The sequence below is a fragment of the Cyprinodon tularosa genome, unplaced genomic scaffold (genome assembly GCF_016077235.1).
Source record: "Cyprinodon tularosa strain WSP-4 unplaced genomic scaffold, ASM1607723v1 ctg21, whole genome shotgun sequence".
In the NCBI taxonomy this organism is placed as follows: domain Eukaryota; kingdom Metazoa; phylum Chordata; class Actinopteri; order Cyprinodontiformes; family Cyprinodontidae; genus Cyprinodon; species Cyprinodon tularosa.
In genome coordinates, this window is record NW_024038778.1 from 2,520,624 (window position 1) to 2,547,036 (window position 26,413).

The window sequence follows — 26,413 nt, forward strand, 5'->3', positions numbered from 1 at the left end:
TCATGTGATCTCTTGATTTAGAATAAGTTTAAAAGAATTAGTCATTAAGATTATTTAATTTTTACAGTTCTGTTCGCGTAAGATTTGCGTGTAATAATTTAAAGCCCTCTACAGTGATAAAAAGGAAGCATGATAAATGCACTCAATAACACTTGAAATGCATATATGAAATTAAGAAAAGTTGACATAAAAATTGTTTTAAAAAATTAAGAATAGAAAGAATTGCTAAACCAATAAAAAAAAAGCTTTCACCGTGACCGAAATGCTGCAGTAAGCAGTATTGTTTCCAGTTCTTACTATAATAAGCCGATAGATACATTCTGAACATCACAGCTATTTTGTGTTGTGGCTGTGGAGCTGAAGCATGAAGACTAAATCCTGCAAGAGCCTGTTTAGTTCTGGTCCGGACGACACTAAGAAAACACATCCCGGATGTCCTGAGGGGTCGTTACGGTTCAAGCTTCTTTTAATTTGAAAATGGATTAATATCTGTGTATTTCCTAAAAAAAAGCAAAACTTTAAACTCTTCAGAATGTATCTGAACAGTAACTGTCCAAATAGAAACCAAAGGGAGAATTTGAAACACTTGGAGCGCATTGCATCAGTGATGGAAATGTACCGGTCCCTCTCAAAATATTAGTAAATAAAGTTAAATATTTTCCATAATGTAATGATAAAACTTGAACATTCATATATTTTAGATTCATTGCACACTGAATAGGATATTTCAGGTCTTTTATTGTCTTAATACAGATGCTTTGGCATACAGCTCATGAAAGCCAAAAATTCCTATCTCACAAAATTAGCATATGGTGAAAGCTGATTGGCTGTGTCGTAGGTGGATGTAGGAGAGAGATGAGTTTCTTCAGTTGAACCGTTTCATTCACAACACCTGTCCAATCAATGAGGAATCATAATCAGAAATACTTTAATAATCCCAGGGCGAAATTACTGTCATTACATTACTCCATATGTAATAGAGTGATTATAGGACCAGTTTGATATAACACAATTTCATACAATATATGTAATTAGGGGGTCCCCGGTCCATCTCACCATCAGTTTGGGGGTCCTTGGCCTGGAAAACATTGAAGTCCTTGGTTTATTGGGCACTGAGCTAGGAGGAGAACGTAGAAATTGAATAAAAGGGGCCCTAAATTTCACCCTTGGGTAATGCCATGTAATTTTTGTGGTCAGACACTATTTTTTTTACGTTCCCAAACAATCCATTTTAAACTTATTTAACTTTTTTTATTTTTAAATCTTAAAGTCTTGTTTGTGCCTGTATGACTTTGTTGCCTATTCTATTCTATTTTATTAATTTCTTACAAAATGAATAGAATTTCTTAATTGTAATACCACCATATTACCATCAGGGGGAGCCCTTTTGCGCATTTGCTCTGCACATACACGCACGGTCTGAGAGGCAAAGCTGCCGCAAAGCCCTATCCATCCTCCGGGGCTCTTTTTTCACAAACGCTGTTTGCTTCATGCTCCAACAACACCAGCTGAACCGAACCATCGACAAGCTTTAAAATAAATAAATAAGTAGATAACTGGGCTGCGGGTCAAGAATTTTAACCCCTAATCCCCCACAGGCGGAGGACAGACAAAGCGGTAAGGCTGCAGAGGAAATGCGAGCAGGTTTTAGTGATCCTTTCAATGCGGTCGGGTCTCCAGCCGACTGGCTCGTCGCATCCAGCCCGGTCCGGCCGCGCTGATGCCGCAGCGGCTTCTAGTCTTCACATCCAGCACCGCGGGACCACAGCAGACTAGAGGTGAAGTCCACGGCGCTCCGGACTCCCACACAGACGAAGGACGCCGCTGAACGACAGCCTGCATTAGCCTTTTTTCCCCTCTCTAGGTAGGTGATATTACAGCTTTATTCCTCAACACAAAGCAGCAATTTGCGACATTATTCCTCTCCTTGTTGCCTTGGCGACACTGCGGTAGTTCTAATGGTCGCTAAGCAGGCTGGAGCTGGAGCTAATCCGGGGTTTCCAGCGTTTTTTTTGTCTTATCGACTGGTAATAAATAAGCTCTCATCGTGTCCCTGAGAGGATAGACCGGACTGGGCTGACCTACATGTGCTACATTTTCCATTTTCTGCCCTTTAACGACAATTTCCCCCCATTTAAATCCGATGCCAACCGAGCTTTTGCCACATCCGCATAGATGTGATCATTTTCTCCCCCATCCATTAATCATTTCACTTCATTTCCTGCTCTAATAGTTAATATCCATAGAAAGATGTCCTCTATAATGACTCTGGTTACACTACATTATGTATCTTGACTAAAACCCACCAGACATCACTCATCAATGTTTATAAATGTCATCATTTCGAATAAAAATGTCGTTTTAACTACGCAGCTTCTTATATCTGCAAATCCTCACTTTTATATCGGCGTCAAATATTAGAAATATGAAATCTAGAGTATGATTTTCCATATCTTCTGTATGATGAGGTCATCACACACTGATGGGGCATAAGGTGTAAAATAAATAACAGACTGCTGTTGAACATTTTGTCCTAACATTTGATGTTCTGTTTTATTTTTCATTATTTGGATCAAAATGAGCATTATGATTAAATCATGATAAATTAGGGGTACAAAGCATGCATTTATGTTGGGGTGTTCCTGTTCTGCAGTGGTGAGCATCAGTCCAAACATAGGCTATAGAAAAAATTAGGCATCATAGATCAAATAGCAGGAAAAGTTAATATAATTTTTTTTATGTGAAAAGGTTTTAGTGATAGTTATGCATCACAGGTTTTCTTTCTGATTTTCTGATGGTTCTGCACAGCTGCACACCAGTAATGGTGCTCATGCCAATCCCTGCCCACCACCCAGTAATGAGCACGCCGGCATTTGAATTGGACCATGCAGCGATAAAACAAGGTGGCCTTTTCTGACAAGTCACGTTTTCCTTTATGTTCTCGCCAGCTGCTTGCATGTGCATCCCTTACTTGCAGAAAAGGAAGACAAAGCTCCCAAAGGCAACGTGATAATAGAGAAATGACTTACCTGTAATAAGTAGTTCTGAGTAGTCTTTTGGGATGTATGATGTGTAATTCATTAGCTTTAAATTTTGGAATTTGAATTTTCTAAATGCCCTTTACTTGGCAGATGTTTCTGCAGAATTGAGTAAGCACTTAAACCTCTCAAAACCCTTCAGTTTTAAAGCATTTAGAAATAATAACTAAGAATGCATGAAAATTACACTGTTAAAATGTTCCACAATTCAACCACCTAGTTCATTTTAAGGACATAACGAGCACCAATTAACACAGATATAGCAGCATGTCAAAATGTACCATGACAAGGCAGCCACAGCAAACAGGCATGTCTTTATAACTGCTGTTCAAAGAAGATAAACCTATTTTCTTCGAGAATAAAAAAAACAACTTTCAGTCTTGTTTGAACTGATGCAGCTTGGGTGTTTTACCCAATTTTCATGAATATATTCAGAAACTAGAAAGTTTTGGCTTTCAAATAATGTATCACACATGTCATTTGGGCTTACAGTTCCAAAGTTATTTGCTTTTCCATTTGGGTATGCAAAATAGGGGAGAATCCTAACTTTTAGGCAGAATCCTGAGGGATGAAGCGTCTGAAGAAAACGGCACACTGGAGCGTAGCAGCCTCTGAAATACAAGGCTGACACGTCTGAATGAGGATGTTTGAAATGTACACTCAATCTAAGGGTTGTCGCTTACCATGTAGCCCTGTCTGTGAAACTTCACTTCTTAATGGCTGTGGCGTGTTGCAGATGCAAAGTTGTTCCTGCTTTAAAGTGAAAAAAGTTAACTCGGAGGAAACACAACAGTTTCACTGGAAAAACGATCTAGAAATGAGTAAAAATGTCTTAAATTAAGTGTATTTACTCTTAATTTGAGTAGGTAAATGAGTATTTTTACTCTTAAAATAAGATAATTAGATAATATGCACTTGAAATAAGAAAATGCAATCGTGTTTTCTCATTTTAAGTGTAAATTGTCTTGTTCCTTTGGCAAAATGTCTCTTTTACCTCCTCAATCCAAGAACAAATGCACTTATTTTAAGAAAAAAATATTTATCTAGATTTTGATTTTTTTTTCCAGTGTTTCAGGTGTTTTCTCCAAATCTTAGTCCAAGCTGAGATCTATGGGACATGCTGGACAAACCTACAGAACCTAAAAGACCTTCTGCCAGATAGCACAGCACATTTCCAGGTGTCTAATGGAGCAATGACGTTCTTATTGCCTGATTGTGCCATATAGGCTTCTGCAGGATACAGTTTTAGAAGAAGTGACATTAAGCATCTGTGCTGACTGTGAATTTATCTCCAGCGTCTCCGTGAAGGATCAGCCTACCGAGAGAAGTCACCGTCTGCAGGAAGCAGCGTCAGGATGGCGGCTGTGGTGAACTACTCGCCGCCCTGGTGGGTGAATCTGCTCCATCGGTTGCCTCATTTCAACTTAGAATTCCAAACGGTGAGCAGCGACTTCAGACCGGAAGACTCAGAGTATCAGAAGGTAAGAATAAAATATGAGAGAACGATTCCCTCCCACTCTAAACGTGTCACTCTATTCATCGTGCAGCATCACCTCGTCATCCTGCCTCTTGTCGTGCTCACGCTGTAATTTTGCTGCAGACTGACTGGTTAAGTGGTTTTTGAGGCTCTTCTAAGCTATAGGATCGTAGGCACCCTCTGCATTGATAGGTGTTGTGTGAAAGGCATGAAATGTCCTTAAAGAATAAAGCTGTTACCATCAAACCATTCGGGTGAAGAAATAAGTGAAAAAAAACAATTACTTTGCTGATTGGACGCTTCCATCCCCCTAACTCTGCTCTGGATGTTCTCTGTTCTTCTCCCTATCAGGGTAGAAACAGATAAAGCCACAGCATTTACAGCGCAACACATTCCTGATTGACAGGTGGTTCTTCTGATATAACCCCGAACCTCCAGGCTGGAGCTTTGTGGAGGAAGCCTTTCCAGATTGGAGGAATATTTAAACTCCTCTGCAGCTCATATTTTCTGTTAACTTAAACTGTAATAGATTTGAAATAGAATCTGCTGTCGTTCAGCCGTCTGCGAGGAAGAAAGGGAGTGACTCATCCCATCAGAGAAATCATTTAAGTGCTTAAAGCATTTAGTTAAAAATTTTGCAGAATTTATGTTCTAAAGCACAGACCAGCAGGAATGTGGAACGCTGGCAGAGTTTAGGTTAAAAAAAAAATAAAGCAAACTCTTTCTTGCACAATCCTTGTCTAAAATAACATCAGGTAATGCAACATGTTTCGATTGAGATTGGATAATTCTCTTTTGTTTTGAGACTATAACATTTGGGGGAAAAAAGTGTCTCCAACTAATCAGAGCTCCTGCATCTGAGGAAAACATTTAAAAAAACATTTCAAATTAATCTTTGCATGGAGTTTAAAGCAACTTGACAACAGATGTTTTAGAGTAAGGAATATTATATTATATTATAGAATTTGCTAGTTTCCTGCAAGCTGCGGGCTGAAGAGGAGGATGCTCTCTGCTCTGAGAGGATTCAAGGTTAATAGGCAGAGAGGATGAAGATAGAATAACAGCAACCCTTTTAATGTTCAAATGCAGACCTCTTTGCAACAGAACGGAACTCTACATAAAGACATCTGTGGATGTCTACGTGTGGGTTAAAAGCTGCAGATCAGACAAGAGAAACAAGCCTGACTTATTAAAATGACACATTTTCTGTTTTCTGTCTGGAACTTGAAGCATTTTTGAAAGAGCAGTCCATAGATATCCAGAGGTTGAGTGGTGGTACGTCTGATGACAGTGTTTGGTGTATAAATATGGCTGACTGAGCAATTTGACCATTTATTTATTATTTGAGGAGATTGATGTGCGTGAGACAGAGACATCTTTTAGTTTAAGAAAACAAAACTCTTCTATGTTATTTCCTTCCTTCCTTCCTTCCTTCCTTCCTTCCTTCCTTCCTTCCTTCCTTCCTTCCTTCCTTCCTTCCTTCCTTCCTTCCTTCCTTCCTTCCTTCCTTCCTTCCTTCCTTCCTTCCTTCCTTCCTTCCTTCCTTCCTTCCTTCACACAGCTTCTGTTGCCTTCACAGAAATTCTTTAACTACTAAATTTGAACTCGAATTTCTATTTTCTGTGTCTAGAATGAACAGAAAATAACCTGAGTACTGTGGAAATTTAAGGCCTGAATCTTACAATTACATTCCTGATTCCTACTTCTGCTTATTTTTTTTTCATTTAGCAGGTTTTCTTTTAAAGTGTTAGATAATGGTATGCAACTTTTGCCAAACAAAGGATACAGTGTCAGTTGGACAAACTTCACTTTCTGTGCTGAGACCTTGTTGAAAATTTAACAGGGAAACTATCTTAGTTCCTCTTATAACATTTTAACCAATAAACTGTTTTCAAAATAATTTATTTATATGAACCAGAAGCTATAGGAGAAAACTGTCCACACAATGTTAACATTCCTTTGTATTTAAAGTATGGGCATTAATAATAGGAGCTCCTTCATAAAACTAACATTAATTAGTCATTTTTTAAATTATTAATTGAAGAAGTTGCTTTAGAGGGCAGTTTCATGACTGCCGTGAAGCTCAGGTTTGGTTCTGCTAAATTCCTGATGAAGGTGACTTGCAAGTCTCTGCACCGGGGAGTTCAGCCAGGGCCGCTCCCACAAAGCTGAGACGCATCATTTAGAATCCCGCATTTCATGTGCTGCACCTCCCCATCTGCACAGTTTGCTGACATGCACTGAAAAGAGGAGGAGGGGTGCGGGGTGCATGGAAGTTCAAGAACTGAGCGTGAGAAGGCACCCAGAGTCACGAAAAAAGGGTTCGGGGGGGTGGGGGTTGATGAGAACTGGAGGGATAAAAAAAAAGAGACTAGCTAGACATAAGAGAGAGCGAAGAGGCTCCATGAGCCGCTGGAGGTGCTGCTAAATTGCCAAATAGCCGCTTCCTGTGAGCTATTCAGCGTTTCACTGAGCGCCTTTGTGCATGTTTGTGTCTCAGTGTGCGCCCACTGGAATTTTAAGGATCCCCCTTTTCAGACTAATTACAGAGTGACATATTTCAGAAGATGAGGCTGTTTCCATGTCAGTGAGCGCCCTGATTGTGTGCTTGTGCATTATATGTGAAAAGCATTATGCTACGGTATATGTTTACTTACAGTAAGGCGGTCTTCTGTGTCAGAGGGTATATGTCCCTTTGTGTCGTTTACAGAAGCAGGGCCACTCAGCACCCTCTGATCCCCCCTTGGGGTGTGTGGGACTGAGTTTGTTTCTTTTTATAGGGTGAAATCATTCATTCTGGGTGGACTGGGGGAGGGGAAAGAGGGTGAGAAGACTTACACTAGGGGGGAATTGGAGTGGGTGATGGAAGGTTGGTGTCGGGGCGGTTGATGCTGAAAGAATACTGTCTTTCTTTCAGTCTTTCAGTGAGGCTGGTCTTTAGAGAGGTGTAGTCTGTGTGTCTCAAAGGCTTTCATGCGTCCACTTAGCTGGCAGACAAGGGCCGCTCTATCCGCTGCATCTTTCGACATATTCAACATTACACATGCTCTAAGACAATGGAGAAGATCCGCAGTGTAGTTAGTAGTGTACTTCTCCCTCGGTTTCATTTCTTTCCTACTTTTGTTTCACGTTCTGACTTGCGGTGCTAACTTTCTATACGGAACCTAACCTTTTCGTTTCTTTTTTTTTTTTTTGACCCGATCAACGCAAAGTGGTGCATTATTGTAAACTGGAAAGAAAAACTCAATATTGTTTAATATCATGCTACAGGTCATTCTGGGTGTTTCTTAAAGATGCACCGATGCGTTTTTTCCTAATCCGTAACCGATACCTATCCGCCTATATAGGATACCAAGTTTATATCTTGCAATATGAGTGGTTTTAGCCTTGACTTGAATTTTGTTAAAAAAAGATAACACAACTAACGCAGATATAAATATATTATATATCATTTATTAACAAATGAGCAGCAAAAAGAAGGATACAACAGCTCCATGTAAAGTGCACTGGATCTCTGATATCAGATCTAAATCGGAGCTTATAGCCGATCTGATGTGCATCTCTAGTGTTTCTCACACAAATCTTCACTTCCATAATGTGTGTTTATTTTCCCATTCTGTGCGCAAAATATTTCAAAGCCAATCATATCAGGTGGTAAGCCTGTAAACAGCAGGTTTAAACTATGGTCACAGATTTTCAGCTAGATTTATGTGTGGACTTTGACTAGGCCATTAGGATTTTTTATTTATTTATATTTTCTGGGATTTTTAAAGATTTTATATCGCATGGTTTCCACGATCACAGCTCAAGACAGCACTACAGCGCACCATGTGACTCATTGAATGAGAATTCACCTGACGCACCTCAGTGTTTTGCAGCCTGTAACAGGATGTCTTCCAGTCTTGCCCTGTTTCTAGCTCCTTCCCTCTTCGGCAGGCTTCTCTGTCCCTGTTAGAGAAAAAGTCTCACAAGACGACTCTGCATGCTTAAAGAGATGGGAAGACTTTTGCAATTATTGTGTATCCTTAAGACTACATATTGAATGAACGTTCACATATGATAACATTTTCCATCTGAGGACTTTAACATCATCTGGTTTGCTGACTGTGTTTTTCTTTGAAGAAAAGTCTTTACTGCTTTCTTTTTTTTCTTGGAGTGCTGAAATAGGAGCTCTCGCCCTGAGGCTGTGCAATGCATTAGAATACAGTAAGCGTGCCCTGCGACTATGCTCCTGAATGCCTGTTCATCTGTTTGAATCGCAGAGTCAGCTACAGTTAAACAGCTGCAGAGCATTACAGTGGAATCATGTGACCCAAAATAACACATATTCCCCCAGCTGTGGAGAGCTAAGTCAGTAATTATCATTTTAGATGGTAGGCTTGGAGAAATGATCTAATTGCTCCTTGAAGAGGACAGAGAAAATACTTTTCTTTTTTTTTCTTTTTTGGTTTGTTTTGTTTAAAAGCTGAATTTTGGCTGCTTTGAACTGATGGAGGAGATAAATACAAGCAGAACGCGCTTGAGGTCAGTCACTGCCTCAGGGGGGAAAAAAAGTTGAGTGCAGGCCGACAGGAATTGAGACTAGAGATGAGAGCGAGGACGGCTCACAGAGGTGGAAGTGATTGGTCCTGTCAGGCCAAACACACAAACATCCATGCTTTAAGGACAGATTGAAAGTGGATCACTGTGCCTTGGTGTTTAAGGTTTTAGCCCCTCCTCTAGCCTGCCAGCTGAGCTCCAGTACGGTTGATGCTCACTCGCACACAGTGACATTAAAGTGGGCTCACTCATTTATAGCCAAGCTCACCATTCTTATTAGCAGCTAATTGAGCCTCTCCTAATCTGCTCTGACGATTTGTCAGCCCGGCAGTTAATCTAGATGCCATCAGAGTGAGTGAGAGGAGGGTGAAACTGATGGAAAGCTGACCCCTTCTGAGGTTTTAATAGAAATATTATGGTTCGTGTATTTATTTATTTATGTTTTTGTGTAGGCAGGTATGGAATTAATTTTTTTTCTTGCACAATTTGGTGAACAAAGATCTAATTAAAACAAATTAAAAGTGTGACATTTATTTTCAGTTCTTTTAAATCTTTATTCTTTTACCTTGTTTTAACATAGTTGATTTCAACGACACAAGAGGCGTAACAATGCGTAGGTGGTTCTTAGTATGGCTTTGCCAGCACACAAGTTCTCCACAGCTAATCCTATAGATAATAACACAGGAAAGTAGCAGACTGAGAATCGGCAGGGCTTATGTTCCTCTTGTATCCCATCAGGATCCTCCCCTGATCCACTCTGATCATCCTCTTTAACCTGGGACAGAAAGTAGTCATATCCAGTAAACTTTCTCACATTTCGTTTCTAACAACCATAAACATGTTTTCTTGAGCAGAAAGATGAAAAATGGGTCCCTATATCCTCCAGAAGTCTAAGCCTATAGCTGCATAACTATAGAGATAAGTCAGGATCACCTGAGCCTTAAAAGTAGACAGGGTGTCTGCCTCACGGACTAAAACTGGTAGTCGGTTCCACAGGAGAGGAGCCTGATAACTAAAAGATCTGCCTCCCATTCTATTTTTAGAAATTCTAGGAACCACTAGTAAACCTGCAGATTGAGAGTGAAGTGCTCTGTTAGGAACATAAGGAACAATCATTTCTCTGATATAAGATATAGCTTGGCCATTTAAGGCTTTATATGTGAGAAGGAGGATTTTAAATTCTATTGTGGATTTAACAGGAAGCCAATGAAGAGAAGCCAGGATAGGAGAGATATGATCTCTCTTTTTAATGTTCATGTCTTCAAGACATGCCTGCAATTTATCTAATGGGTTAGCTTCATCTGGATTTATGGACAGATATAGCTGAGTATCATTAGCATAACAGTGGAAATTAATCCCATGCTGTCCAATAATTCTAACGATTGGGAGCATATAAACAGTAAAGAGAATTGGTCCTAGCAGTGATCCCTGTGGTACTCCACAGGTAACCTTTGAGCATGAGGAAGATTCTTCATTAACGTGAAGAGACTGAAATCAATTAGATAGCCAAACTGATATATTCTTAAGCCTGACTTATTTTAGGAGCAAAATACAAATGAAAAGGGTGAAATCTGTACCTGCATGCACACTCTTTTTTCCCCCCTAAAAGATACACTGTAGCCCTGACATATATCCACTTTCAGATAGTTAGATCGCTAGCAGTGCTCTGTGAAGCCAGACTTCATGTTGAGGATTCAATTCAGCCGTCTACCTCGGATGTGTTGGACCAGGGAAACCTCGGACAGTAGCATGAAGGACATCCTAAAGAACAAGAGTTTGTCACCTCTGACCCACAGTGGCAGGCTGGGCAAAAAGCAGTTAACGGTCTTTAATGGTTAACCTTGGTTATGAAAGGGGACAGGAACTTGAACTTGCTCTGGTCAGATGGGAGAATCATGCAGTGTTCTGGCCTTATCTTTGCTGCGGGAAACTAAAATCTTATCACCACAAGCTCAGTAGCCCTGCCATGAAATAGGGCAACTGCATCATGATGATTGTTAGTAGGAAGAATGGTAAAAAGACTCCAGTCCTGATGGCGGTACATTGCATTATATAGAGAACATAGACAGCTGAAAACTTTAGCTTAGGGAGGATGTTTACCATTCAAAACATGAGGCAATGAAAATGGTGCAGCCCAGTGGTGCCAAACCTCCAACCCTGCAGTCCTGAGAGCTACGATGAAAAAAACATGACTCTTTCATCATAGAGGCCCTTTTATATAGCCAATCAGTTCCATGAAGTTGAATCTTTAGCAACTTTTAAACCCTCAGAACAACCAATCTGACTGCGATTTAAAAAGCAGCTCTCCACATGTGGATTACACATCTGTTAAAGTGCTTGTCAGGAGGAAATCCTGAGAGGTAGAGTTCCTTAATATTTAAGAAGGGACATCCAGAATCAAGATTTAATATTGGAAATATAAGGTACCACAAAAAATGTCAGCAGTTTGCTCTCTAAAACAAGATGGACATTATTGCCCTTAGTTAATAAAAACTAACAAAGTTGAGATGATGAGACAGTGTCGTGGTCACACCTGCTAAAACCTACACAATAGTTATCATCGTTCTTGTAAGCGTGACTTAGTCTCACATCCCACTAAACCCAGCTTGGACAAATCACGTCTTTTGGACGGGGGAAATTAAATAACTGATACAAAAAGCCTCTTAGACGATGCAGCGTCAGGAAGCTCCTGGAAGGGCTCGGATTGCGTTACTCTCCGGAGTCCCCTAGAAATGCAACGCCGCTGTTTCTAAACGGCTGCAGGAGGTGTTTGTCTGCTGTTAGTAGTCATTGAAAATGGCATTGCTGTGGAGTTTCAACTCCAGGTGGAAAAGAAAAGTAAACACTTTGGTGAATTTATATGTATTAAAAAAAGACACCTAGTTGGCCTGCTGAAACAGCCTGTCTTTATCCACTTCTCTCTTCTAGTCTAGACTTTAGTCATGTTCTTTTACATCTTCCTCTTCATGTTCTTTGTTTTCCAAATTCACTTCCCCCTTTTCCCTTCTGCCCCCCCCTCCCATCCTCAGCCTCGTTTGACACTTCAAAGCTTTTGGAGCTTGAGTGATCTGTGTGATTGGTCTTTATCACACATGGTTCCTGAAAAGCAGCACTTCCTCTCCCTCCGTGGAGGTGCTGCCGTTTGATGCGGTACAAATGCAGCACAATGCACCGCTGCTGCTTGTTCTTGGTGTACTCACTGAAAACCACTATATATTAGACAAGAAACAGCAAGAAACAAGAGGAACACTGCTAATATGTGTGATTGTCTGCTCGGTCATGTTGCCTGTCTGCATTTTGCTCATATCCACTAATGGGCTTCCTGTGTTCTTTATCCACATCCTAAATGATTCTCTTCCCAACGATAAAGGATGATCCAGAGCTGGAGTCTTCTGTGGACTGACTGTATCAGGCCAAGATTTGATGAAAAAACATAAAATACAAATTCTATTATATATTAACCAGATACAAGTAGACTAATGCCATGATCTAGAACAGATAGTGGTATCTGTCCAGTTTCTTTTAGCTTGTGACTCCATCTTGAGAAGAAATTGTAAGATGCATATGATCACATGTGCTTTCAGCTCAACAACCGGCTGTTTTTCTATTCAGATTTTAGTTTTTGGGATAAACAAGCAGCAATGAACCCCTGCTTGACTGATCTTTTGTTATTCCCTTCAGACAGGTCGACGCATTTAGATTAGATGGAGGTCAGAATGTGATTTCAGAGTTCAGATTCTGCAACCATACAGGGGTGACATATGGGAGCGTTTTGAAAAAAAGATGTCATTAAAGCTACATTGTTGATGCTGTTTCTTCAAAAAAGGAATAGGATCTTTACATCACAACAGAGCAATGTTCAGATAACCATTTTTATTTAACAAACAATCAGACCAGATTGTCTAGCAGCACAAAATACCCCACAGGGTGTCTTTAAAAAAAGCCTCTATCTGTTCACACAGAGCATTTTCCAAACCTTGTAATTAAAAGTTAAGTGGAAGGAAAACAGAGGAAAATTGGCATAATTTGTAGGAATAGCTGCTGCATTGGGATGAAATAAAACATATTGACAGCAGCTGGAGTGAGAGCTGCAGGAGTCACTACACAGCGATGGATCCAGGACATTGGTTGTATTCCAACCTCCCCTACTTCCTGAACTTAAGCCAGCTCCTTTGTCATCATAGGCTACGTTCACACTGCAGCCTGAAGTGACCCAAATCCAATTTTTTTGCCCATATGCGACCTGTATCTGATCTTTTCATGACAGTCTGAACAACACAGATCCGATTTTTTCCGATGCGATCCCGGCCACTTGGCTATGTGGTCCTGAAACCGATACGAATCTGATCTTTTCAAATGCGACCTGTGTCTGAACAGCCAGGTCAGATTAATCCGACCTGAACGTCATTAATGCCTGACAAAGGTCACTATTAATCGTCTTGCTACGCAGAAGCGGCTAGAAAAACCATAGCGGACGATGACACGGAGAGCAGTATTTATGTGTAACCATATTGAAAAGATTGTATTTTTATGGTTGGAAAAAAACGCTAGATGCGCGCCGGCACTACCATCCATGTTTACTTCCGGAATAAAGAGCACGCTGGCCTGTGACGTCATTGCGTCCTCTACTGCGCATGCGGGACACTTGAGTTGTAAGATTGCAGTTCACACAGGAGATCACATACAAGTCAAAAAATCGGATTTCGCAAAAAAATCAGAATTGAGCATCAAGGCTTGCAGTGTGAATGTAGCCATAGTGATTTTCAGTGAAGTTCAGGAAGTAGTGGAGTTGAGCATATAGCCCATTAGTGCATTTCTTTTTTAAGAGCTAGGGAGATAAAAATGTAGTGATGCTCAGTGGTTTGAAGTCCTAATTTCAGATAAAAGTACATTTTGCATACTATTTGGACGTTAGGGTTGAATATGTCCTAGAGGAGCTCAACCCGACCTGTGTAAGGTCCATTGTGAAGATTCTGCAACACTGATGATAACCTGATATATGTAGGTGTTGATCCATTTAGTCTGAAAGTTTTATCCCATTTGCTGCGCCACACAGGAAGAAGCAACTTTAATATTGTTAGGTTAGAATTGGTCAGTCATATGGACCACAAGTGTATATTGGATGCTTGTGTTTAACACTGATGACAGATGCTTTAAATTGTATGTGACACATTTACTCTGTAAAAATAAAAACTGTGGGATTTTCAATTATCCCCAAAATAAAGCTGAAATCTGCTCTGGTCTCGTGAGCTGGATGCGTTGTTACACCCTTACTGCTAAATCATGCAGGCGATCTGCTTACTGCTCCTATCAGCTCACAGGCTTCCTGTCTTCTGTATCCACTTCCTAAATGGTCTCCTTCCCAGTTATAAAGACAAGTCTGACTCGTTTTTTTCTTTCTTTTTTTTTGCATGCTGACTGTAATAACCACATTTAAAAGAAACTATGACAACGATGTCTATGACTAAATACAAATTCTATCATCTTCTTTCTCCCTCTTTCATGTATCTAGTCGATTTTGCTCATTGGTGCCGTGGCTTTGCTGTGTTTGGGCCTGGACCTGATCTTCCTGCTCATCTACTCCTTTTGGCTTTGCTGCCGAAGATGCAAGAAGGAAGACCCGTCACATTCCCATTCGCACTCCCATCAGCCCACTGCCGACTGCTGCTGCACCGCGTGGTGCGTCATCATCGCCACGCTAGTCTGCAGGTGAGAGGCTAAATGATTAAAGCTTGGTTTTTACTCAAAAACCACCTATTTGGCAGGTTTAACCTCCGCTCTGTTGCTAGGGCTCTGGCTGTAGCGAGTCCTTAGAGTCCAGTTTGTCTTAACCCTAATTAAGGAATTGACCCTTACCCAGCTGCCGGAAACTCTTAACTTTCCCCTAACGCTCTGTTAAATCTCCCCACAGCGATTAATCAGCACAACTTACTTTGTGGGCTAATTTAGGCTGAGCGGTGTGTGCTTTCAGATCTGCAATCGTCTGACCAGGGCTCCTTTCTTGGCTTTGCTCTGCTAACAAACCAGCTCTGTTTCTGTGGGGCTTCTACTGACACAGAAGGAGCCTCTAATTACTGACAGTTGGCTTTAAACTATTTGTCTGTCAGGCCCATGTCTATTATTTGACAGTAATTTTGTTGAAATACAGCAGAGCTTGCTTAAACGAGGTGTAATTGAAGAAGCAGATATTTCCAACCATAAATAAACAGGAGAAAAAAGGGAAGGAAGGAAGATGTCTCTCCTCTGGACGGACTTATTGCACATATGGAATATGACCTTGTTTATCAACAGGAATGCAAAAACAGTATAACTAATTGAAAGGTTCAGATTTGAGGAGTTTACAAAGCAGAAACAGTGTTGGCATGTGTTCATCTTTATTTAGTAAGTGGATGAGTTTTTCCAGATGAATGCAAGGATGTCAAAGACTCTATGGTATAATCTGTAGACTTTTTAAACCAGGCAATGTTATGCCACTAAAGCAGCTCTGGATAGACCATATTTATAGACAAAGATGTTTTTTTTAATCCTAAATGTATACATATTTGGTGGTTTTGATTTAGTTGCTGCTTTGACTGGGTTTATGTTTTAGCAGTTCTTTCTTTGATTAATTTATTACGATTAATCTATCTGTTTAATCCCTAATTGGCAAACATGTAAAAGATGATTGAGGATTCAGATTATTGGGTTTATTTAGAAGCAGCAGCATAATCTTCAAAATAGCCCAATATTTAATTAAAGGGGAGAAATTGGTTGATTTAAAGTCTCTACACTCCAGTTAACGATTAACTGATTATTAACTTGGTTCATGATTGTTTCAATAATTGAATAATCACCCTTCATTTCGATTATATTCGATTATATTGTTTTAGCCCAGTAACCACTAATAGGAACTTTGTTAATTCTAGCTCAGATTGTCTGCAGGATTTAGTTATGAGCATTAACATGGCTTTGGAAAATGGATCATATGTTTTTCTTAAAAAACATTTTGGTTTATTTGGGGAAATTGTTTGATCATTATTCTGCCTAGAGTTGGGAATGCTATAGTTTTCTGTTTGTTTATTAAAGCCTCATGGCCTCTATATATTTATGCACCAGTTGAACAGAAAGTCCTGAGTTTTATGTTGAGTTTCATGACCCAAACGACTGAGAATTTATGCCGACTCATGAGTTTAAGATTTCTTGAATCGGATCAATTGAAAACAAGAGTGTTTCAGTCGCAAATGGTTTGAATGGATTGCAGTATTTCCCCCCATATTTTATTAAATATGCTCTAATTAAACAGTTTTTAACATTTTATTTGAAGGCTCTTTCTGAAATCTAAATTCTGGTTTAAAAGCTGCTAACCTTTGTCTATGTGATGCTCGCTGCGTACAAACGTGGGGATATTTTACCTAGGCGACCCCTCTGCAGGTCAAATGCTGATCTCTATGGTCGGCGCTGCAGACCAAGACAGACTAGGAGCATCTTATACTCAGCTGAGACTTTTCCTCCCACTTCCTCCTCTCCATCTCTTTCAGCCTTTATTTATTATTTCTCTCCAATCCAACTCTCTGCCTGCCCTAGAATGGTTGCCATGGAGACAGCAGCACATCTGATGCAGAGACAGAAATGAATTATACAGTCATGGGAAGCTATCTGTGTGACTGAGGGGAGAGAGGGTTTCTGTAGATTTTTAATACTTTATGATTTGTTATAATATTGTTACCCAGGATTTGATTTGCTTTAGAACATTTATGTTTTTGACATGTTCGTTTTTTTGTGTGCACAACTATTGCCCATGATTTTTTGTCCACCATTTGATATGACATCATCGCGTATTTTTGGCTCTGTGCCAGTTACATGTGGACTTCCTCCGTTTGTGTTCCAGTGTGGTTTTGTTCCCGGAAAGAAACAGGCCAGTAGGCTGAGGGGAGCAGGATCCATTAAATCACAGCCGGCATATCTGATCATTAATGATTTATTTTACAGAATAAAACAGAGGGAAATAAAAATGTCCTGGACGAAATGAAATGTTTTTGATATATTATAAATATTTAATATCTTTTTTAGAAATGTCAATATGGATTTTTTCCCTTTTTGGAGTTTGATACAAATCAAAAAAAGGAATTTTTATGTATCTGATAATGTTTTTGCTTATTTTTGTTTGGATTCTACCCCATAATAGTACAGGTTGCACATTTGTTACTGAAACCCATTCAACCTATTTTTAACAGCTCTTCCTCTTAATGAATCTCAGTTTCTGTGTTTTTGACTAATTCTACTTTTTTTTTAGCGAGACTTTGGTGACTGAGTTTTAACTTAACATTCATCATAAACACTTTTTTTTCCTGCATTCACAGCTTTTCCACTGAGCTTGTTATACGTGCGCTTTGAGGTGCTAATTTACGTGCAGCAGCACGCTTCCTGCTCATGATGTCAGGACACTTCAGATTTAATGGGCTAATGCTGAGAAGAATCATTGTTTTCTGGTTCTAAATTATATTTCCCATTAATCTAAAACATTCTTTTTATTTAATTAATGTTTCTAAAATATTTAAAGGGACTGGCTGAAGAAAATGACTGGATATGATTAGCAGGTCGAACAAATATCAGTTGAGAGAAAGAAAAAAGGGAGAAAAGAGTGAATTAGAGACTAGAGTTAGAAGGATGGCTGAGGTTAATAGCTTATGTGTTCATCAACATGCAGAGAACAAAAAGCTCCTGCAAACAGACCCCCGGAGGATATATGTACGTCGTAAAGACAGATGTATAATGGAGCTATTACATATCTAATGAGCCTGAATGAATTGTCTTAACAATGCCCATAAATTCACCTCTTCAAACCCGTCTAGTGCTTGCATGCATTCAGACAGCAGCAGATTACAGTAGAGCTGTGTACATAAAGCACACAAAAGAAAGGCAGAGTAGGGGGGAGCACAAGCTTTCTGGGGCTGTGGGGGGATGAGATCTATAAGCATAGTGGGGTTAAAGGAGGGCGAGTGGGGGAGGAATGGATTAGATGCAACAAAAAAAAAAAAAATTGCATTGTTGGTGATGTTTTAGAGAAAAGTTTGTTTCGGTGCTGCATACATGTTGGCAGAGCCCTGCTGAGGGATGCATTATTTGTGGTCTGGTGACCCAATTATTGTCATGTATGGTGTGAATCATGTCTGATGGTGCTCTGTCAGTGCTGCCTCCTGGTGGCTAACAGATGAACTGGACCCAGCTCCTCAGCGTTATGTCCCTTTAAAGCATGTCCTAATGTTCTATGGTATATTGCTTATGATAAGATGTTTGTTTTATTTGCTTCTCTGCATGGATGCTTTTGTTTAGAATCATGAATTGTTAATTGATTGTTTCCTGTTTTGGTGTAGTGCTGGAATTGCTGTTGGATTTTATGGAAACGGGGAGTCGAGTGATGGAGCGAGTCGCCTGGCATACTCCCTTCGTCACGCCAACCGCACCGTATCTGGAGTGGAGAAACTGGTGAGCTAAATCCAAGAGTTCTGGATATTTTACTCTGAAATATCCATGTACATTTACTGGGTTGACTTTATCAACGTTATCTCATTTTGTTTAGGTGACAGACAATGCCCTAGCCTTAAACCAGACAGTGGATGAGAACCTGGCCCAGTTAGAGACAACCTTTCAGGAGCAGACGGACTATGTGGCCATCGTCCAGAAGCTGCAAGGGCAGCTAGATGAGCTGGTTAGGCTGATGGTGGATGTCCCCTTCTGGTCCAACACTGACATCTCCCTGGAGGACTTAGCCCAAAAAACAGAGGCCTTTGACTTTTACAGGTCAATAAACTTTTGAAATCCATCATATTTGACCTCAATAGATTATTATCCATGTTGTTATTAAGCATAAATGTTAGCATTGATGATTAATCACTGAATTTAATCAGATGAAAGCCTGTCTATAAGAACCTGCACATACTTCTTCCACATATTACACTAAATCATCAGCCCGGCCTTCACAGTGCGGGCAGCCCAGGCTGTCCAGGAACAGCCTATAAGGGTTTTGGAAATGGCTGCATTCCTGAAACCATCCCAGTGTGCTCCCTGGCATTGCACATTTTTCTGCTTCTAAAACAAACTGAGGACTAAAGGTCCACCCTCTGCCTGCTATAGCCCATCTAATAGAGGACTTGATAATGAGATCATCAGGGTTATTTCCATCACCTATCTGATCATACATTTAAAAGCATTCCTTCCTCATGTTAATTTTGCCTTGTGTAGGTCTTGAAATCCTCTCCTGTGGTATAACATTTCCCTGTTTGTGATCTGTAGGTGGTTGGGTTATCTTGCTCTGCTACTGTTTGACGTCCTCATCTGTCTGCTGGTCCTCTTTGGTCTCATTCGCAACTCTCGGGGCACTCTGATTGGGTAAGAGCTGTTGCATCATCCCCACCAAACTGCCTTTGATTGGACCGAATAAAACATTGTCTGTTCTGTGAGCATGTATCTCCAAGAACTCTAACTTTTTGTGTTTTGTCAGTGAGTTTAATATCAGCTTTTTCCTTTTTCCTATCCAGATTTTGCTTCCTTGGGGTTCTGACTCTGATAATCAGCTGGGGTTCTCTGGGCCTCGAGCTGGCTGCCGCTGCTGTAAGTTAACCATGGCAACACAGCCGAGCTCTCCGGTTCTGCAGTGATGTAATCCCTACCTACTGCTGAGGCCAGTGTGCGCTTGTTCTCTTATATGTGTTTTAACCTCTTACAGTCAGCCAGTGACTTCTGCGTCTCTCCAGATGCCTACATCACCAGCGTGACCAAAGAAAACGCAGTCATTGATCAAGGTACGCAGGCAGAAACAATACAGCCGTGCTGGATCTCAGAGGTGGTTCATAAATGATGAACTTGTTGTCCATTTGGGTTGACGGAGAAGCAAAGACGTGTCGACTCGACTTTTGACAGCCTAAGCCGCAGACGCCGTTGCTTCTATTTTTAACCAGCTGGTTTTTTTTGTTTGTGTGCAACTGAGCGCATCCAGTGGGATTGCGTTTGATTGACACCCTGGTTTCTAACAGCTCTTACTGTCTCTCCCTCTGCGGGCAGCTGTACATCAGAAACCATGTCTCCTTCCTGCTGGTCTCAAGGGCGTTACAGAAAGAATCCTTTGCATTTTCATTTACAATTTGAGCCTATTCGCTCTATTTACTCTCCATTTTTCATCTTTTCTTTCATATTCCCTCCTCTGCTTGGTTTATTAACCCGCCTCCCACACAGCTAATGACTAGTTTCCTTTCATTTTCTGGCTATAGAACATAGACATTCCCCAACTGTTTGGTAGAACAAAAATGTTGCCTTAGCATGAAGATAAAACCATATAAAATCACAGTGAATGCCAGTTTACATGTTTTTTAATGAAACCTCATCTGTAGTATTATTACACTGATACCAATCTGTCGATTCCTTCCCAGAAATCCTGCAGTATTACCTGAGGTGCAGCTCTGGGAAAGTGAACCCTTTCCAGCAGGTAAAAATGTCTCTCAGTGTTGCACTTACTTTAAAATAGTCTTTTCCCTCATTTCTAATTTTCTCAGATTTGTTTTTGATCAAAAAGCTCATTCTCTGGTATCTTGTTTGTTCTGTAGAGGCTGTCAGGAAGTCACAAAGCTTTGGTGGAGATGCAGGATGACGTGGCAGAACTACTGAGATCAGCAACACGTGATTATGCTACCGCCAAGGTCCGTTTGCTTAAAGCTCAGCCACATATATCGCATTAGAGATATATTCCCATCCCTTGAACTGATACCAACAACCTTTCATGTCGGATTTGCAGGAGAATCTTGAGCAAATCCAGTTGGTGCTGAATTCTACCGAGGTCGGCCTCCACCAGCTGACCGCCCTGGTTGACTGCCGCAGCCTACATATGGTGAGTCATGATTTCCTTGGTGGAGGATAGAAATCCGAGCCCTGCTCCCCAGCTGACTCGTCTCTTTTCTTCTCTCATAAAGGACTACGTCCAGGCTTTGACGGGGCTGTGTTACGATGGGGTCGAAGGTCTTATCTACCTGGTTCTGTTCTCCTTCGTCACTGCCCTCATGTTCTCTTCTATTGTGTGCAGTGTGCCACACACCTGGCCAAGGAAGAGGTAACCCACACTAGGGCTGGGTATTGTTCAAAAATTTTCGGTTCCGGTACCAATACCGATACCTTCACTTCGATACCGGTTCCTGAACGATACTTTTTTCGATACCAGTTTTATAATATCAATTCGAGAAAAAAAAAAGAAAATCACACAACATAAAAAAGTACAAATCTTGAGTTTTATTTTAAGCTCTGTTTTTCCATTTACATTTTTCCTCTTACATAAAAAAAAAATTCAGTGTCTAATATTCACTGTTAAATTGTGAGGACCTTTTTACTTAGCAGTTTTCCTTTAGAAAAATTACCATGTCTGACAAACAAGCCCGTTGAATGGGATCCTACTGACAGCGCACCGCTGGTATGTGGGGGACTGAGCGGCTCCGACAGAAATAATATTGGAAGGCTGATATGGATGAACTGACTGCAGTGATTAAGTTTTCAGGTGGATTTTCCCAACATAATAAAACTACTTTATTCCCACTGATCGCAGCAAATATAACTGCCAGGCAAATAAAGGATAGTGTAGCTCCGCCCAACGCGCATCAGAGCCACTTTTGCACTGCGCAGCCAGAGCAGCAAAGCTGCTTCAGCCGCGCGATAGAAGCTGGTACAAGCAGCAAAAAAGAAGCAGCAGACGTGATTTTGCAGCTCCTGCTGTGTCCAGTTTGAAAGCTGCATTCTCCATGAGTGTCTCGCATTATTCACTCCGCTCTGGCTTTGCTCTGCCCACGGGCTGCTGAGAGGAGGATAGTCGCGCTGGCTGCGGTCCGCTCTTCTTGCAGTCAAACACCGAGCGACTTTCTGCTCTTAAATTATTTCCGTGCACGATGTATTGCATTGCGCACTATTAGCATCAGTCTTAATAAAGTGAAGCCGCACTTTTGACCTGGGGGGCATTTTAAAGGGGTTCCGCGACGCTCACAACCAGTTCACATGAACCCTGGCTGTAGGCGTGACCACCTGTGTATTTTTCCTGGATGACGCAATCACGTTAAGTGTTACAGCCAATCACCGAAACTTGGTACCGAAAGACGAGGCATGTTTCGATACTTTGTAGAACCGAAGCATTTCGGTCGGTACCATAAAAGAACCGAAGTTCGGTACCCAGCCCTAACCCACACACACTCCTGCACAGCTCCTTTCATGCTTGTATGAGATATTTCCATTGGTCGGGGTAGCTCTGCTCATTCTGCTAAAAGGTTCTGCAGCTTGTATAACAGTCTGAGTAAATTAAGATTTAAAAACACAAACAAATGTAATATTTCTTTGTGTTTGATTTTTTCTGACCTTATATTGACCTTAGAAAGTATTGGGAAAAAAGTAGCAACATTTAGGAGATCCTGTCTCCAGTGGAGGGAGGGTATAGTTGAGTCATGGCTAACGATACAATGGAAAACCTGCATACAGACCAAACAGCTCTTTCTTCACCCCTAAGTTAACCTGCTCACTAATGACTCACATGTAGATAACAGTGAACTGCTCTGCTGCCTAACAGAAAACAATGCAAAATGCCTCAACCAGAATCTCCTTAGGGCCCCCATGCATGTCATTGCTTTGGGTGTAAACTGTTATATCTTCATTCCTCTTGCTGCCTGTCTCTGCATCCATTTCTTATTTTATCGTCTGCCCTCATCACCACCAGTTCCTCTGATCATTTTTTTTGTATGTTTCTACAACTCCTGTTTTCTTCGGACTCGGAGCATCCATATTGCTCAGTGGTCCAGTATGCCACCGCACCACACTTCTTCTTGTTTTTTTTTGTTTTTTTTTGCCCTGTGTCCCACTTCTCTCCTTCTGTTCCTTCCCCTTCTTCTCTGCCTCCTGTCCTGATTTGGAAATGCTTCGGGCTTCAGCGAATGATGGTACATATTGAGGGAACTGAAAACCTCTATGATCAGATAATTCAGCATCTCAATTGGCTCAACAGACGTAAGCTTCATGCGCAGTGATGGATTTCAGTCCTATTGTAACAAAGCTGTGCGTAGATAGTGGTGTTTTTGTGTTTCTCTGTTGGGTTTGGATCAAAAGCAATACAGGTGTTTGGCCCAGCAGGATAAATATGTCTGTATCTGAAATTAATGACCCCTCAGTGGGTTCAGTAATGCAGGGACTGTGCAGCACTGTCCATGTTATTTAACCGGCAGAATACCGCCATCTGGTGGTGAGATGTGTCATTGTACTTTTTTGTGTAAACTAAAGAGCTTCTTTCATTTTTATCTCTTTAAAACATGTGATAACAATGTTTATGCAGAGATATAGAAGATCCTCTAAGGCTAAAGAATGAGATTTTGATGTGAGCGTGTACCTTTTTGCCTACATGTTGTCTCCAGCACTGTAGCCAGAGATCCAACTTCCAAATCAGCATACATCTTTATTTGATTTCTTTTTTTATGCCTCATTTCGTTACGTTGCTGGCCGTTTTTACATTTTTTAACCATTTTTATGTCTGAAAATGGTTTTATCAGTTCAGCCACATTATCTCCTTTTTTTCCTAAAACCTTTCTTTGCCTTACTTTCTATGAAGCACATTCAAAATGCACGACTTTAATAAAGAATTAGGGCTGGGCGATATTACCTAAATATTACAACTATACATTAGGGGATTTTGATGGTACGTGTAAAATGCAAGGTTCATTTGCACCCCTGGGATCATTTTGAAAAATTGGATTTAAGTAATTAAAAATGTATTTTCTTCCAGAAGATTTTAGCTTTTTCTTTTATTTATATAAATAGATATAAAAAGAGCATTTCTAGGAAAGAAAATTGGTTTGTGACTTTTTGTATTACAGATTTAAACTAATATAAATTGGCCCAGATAGCAGAACAATAACACTTTATGGGACAATATCAGCTCAATATTGATCCTAAATATCATCAAGAGGCACTTTAATAATGTCAAACACTTAAAACATAAGATAATACAAAATCTTGTGACAGCCTTTTTATTCCACATAATTTTTTCCACTTGCAGTTGTAATAGAATTGACAGCTAAATGCATTTGCAACAATCATTGCTTGATGAGTTAAAGAAAAGAAAAATCCCACGATAATAAACTGACCGTATTGGGAGAGGTGACCTGACAGTCATCAGACCAGTGATCAGTTAACAATATGGTATGTTTGGTTTAAAATCTATATGATGACACAGAAAACATTATTAAACATTAGCATTTGTTAACAACTGTGACACAGGCTGAAAACAGCTGCATAAAGAGCTGAATAAAAGCTGTTTTAGCCACTGATCAACTAAGTCATCCTAAGCGGACATTAGTAAAGACAATGGTCATCATCTGACTCTAGTGTGATTTCTTCTTCTTAGATGAGAATACCAGCTCTGCCCCTTGTTTTGTCCCAGCAGCAGCTTCTCTGTGTGGTTCCTTGATGTTTCCTGGAGTCTAACTCATCTGCACAGCAGCCTACAACCTGCAGAGTTTTCTATCTATTGATTCAAAATTTGTTAGACTGTCAGCTGGACTGTAGCCTCATCAGGGGACTTCTCTTTGGTGCAGCTAAATGCACTCCTGCTTTTAATCAGTCCATTGGTCCTGAGTGGTTTTCATTCATAAATAGGTTCTACGTAGGTATGTTGTCGCCATGAAGCTCCTGGAGAGAAAGGATGAGACGGATGCAGTTAGGAGAATTGTGAAATATTAAACTCCCTTTAAATGTAGTTTGCTAAGGAGGTCTCTGTTCGATAATTACAGGATTTTAATTTTGGAGGTCTTAAGTAGACGGAAATTCAGCGTGCTGTCTGGAATATATTTGGCTTATCACCCAGCCCTACTAGGAATAAGATCCTTTTTGGACACACCAGCCTTTAATTACAGCAGTGAATCCTCTGTCTCAAAAATAGACTGCATGAAAACAATGACTGCATGGATATTTTTAAGCATATTTTGTTTATACCGTTTAAATAAATGAGTTTCTTTAAGAAGCAGAAATGCAGCTTCCTGTTTCTTGGCTTCTTTGTTTTTGCAGTAGATGTTTTTTTTTGTTGTTGTTGTTTTTAGATGAATGCTGCCAATGATTCGTTTCTTCTGGTTCAGCAACCTGAGGCATGGCCTCAGCTGGGTTTTTGTTTTATGTTTGGAGCTCTCTCTTTAAGTACACCCTCCCCTCACCCTAACCTCCTCTTCAACCACTTGTTTATACTCTGTTGTCTCTCTTGGATCTCCCTTCCCTCTACCTTTTTTCCTTCATGCCCTCTCGTGCCCTGCTCTTAACCTGACCATTTGAAGGACGGATGACGAGGACGGAGAAGATGAGTCGGGCGCCTCACGCGGCGTGCACGATAACCTGTACCGCGTTCACATGCCCAGTCTCTACAGCTGTGGCTCCAGCTACGGTAGCGAAGCTAGCCTGCCCGCCACAGCGCACACTGTCAGCAATGCCCCCGTCACTGAATACATGTGAGTTAGCACCCACCGCCAGCTAGAGGCTAGCAGGACCAATACACTGCGTGCCATAGGCTGCTGATGTGAAGTCTTCCCAGCTTAGGCTGCTGTAGTTAGATATTCATCATAGAAAATTGTTAATAGATCTAGATCTCCTGTTCGAGAATAAAAGCCTGATTCCTCTTTTAGTCAGAATCTCCACAGTATTTTCAAAAACCAAATAAATGCAGTGAATCTATGTTAGCGCTCCTATAAAATAAGCTAATGATGTCACCTTGCATGCTGCGTGTTGATGCCACTGGACAAACCTTTATGCCCAGAACAACAGTAAAAAATCATATTAACTAATATGCTTGATGCTTTTTAAACCAAACAAGAAAAATGTTGATCTGTCTTAAACAAGTAGGAGCCCAGTGTTGGAATATTTGTCTTGGCTTACCTGTTTACAAAGCCTTGAACAACTCTTTTTATTTTCACTTTTTCCCACGTTACAACCACAGGCTTAAATTAACTTCTTAATTAGATTTTAAGTGATAAAAACACAGACCAGAGCTGAATTGTGAAGTTAGATAGAAATAATACAGATTTTGAATTTTAAAGCGTTTTGCCTACATTAAAATGCTCCCACTTAAGGATGGATCGAGCATCTATGAGGCGATTTTAAATGTTTGGTCTAAACTTTATCCAGGTTCATTTAATTAATCAATATCCTCTGATTAAAAATATTTAATTGTAGGGATAGTAGGTTTATGGCTATTGTTCAGCTAGAAGATAAATCCAGGTTTTCTGCAACTTGTACAGGTTTTGTTTCAGTATTGTACTGTATTAAGCTGCTTCAGCTCTCCATTAAATCAGAGTTACTTCTCCTGGAAAAAAAAATAATCCTCTAA

General features: G+C 40.4%; 1 protein-coding gene across 2 annotated transcripts in view; it reads left to right on the plus strand.

Moving 5' to 3' along the window:
- Positions 1-1,411: 1,411 nt before the first annotated feature.
- The window catches only part of ttyh3b (tweety family member 3b), a 32,217-nt gene continuing 7,215 nt past the window's right edge, over positions 1,412-26,413 (plus strand). Inside the window, exons 1-14 of one of the 2 annotated variants that reach the window (XM_038285310.1) lie at positions 1,412-1,864; positions 4,106-4,216; positions 4,334-4,519; positions 14,567-14,763; positions 18,408-18,519; positions 18,614-18,834; positions 19,327-19,422; positions 19,572-19,644; positions 19,760-19,835; positions 20,460-20,515; positions 20,634-20,726; positions 20,822-20,914; positions 20,997-21,133; positions 25,368-25,538. In XM_038285310.1, coding sequence (XP_038141238.1) covers positions 4,394-4,519; positions 14,567-14,763; positions 18,408-18,519; positions 18,614-18,834; positions 19,327-19,422; positions 19,572-19,644; positions 19,760-19,835; positions 20,460-20,515; positions 20,634-20,726; positions 20,822-20,914; positions 20,997-21,133; positions 25,368-25,538 — 1,451 coding nt within the window. In that variant the 5' untranslated portion in view covers positions 1,412-1,864; positions 4,106-4,216; positions 4,334-4,393. The remainder of the gene's footprint in view (positions 1,865-4,105; positions 4,217-4,333; positions 4,520-14,566; positions 14,764-18,407; positions 18,520-18,613; positions 18,835-19,326; positions 19,423-19,571; positions 19,645-19,759; positions 19,836-20,459; positions 20,516-20,633; positions 20,727-20,821; positions 20,915-20,996; positions 21,134-25,367; positions 25,539-26,413) is intronic. The other variant, XM_038285309.1, reaches the window with a different exon arrangement.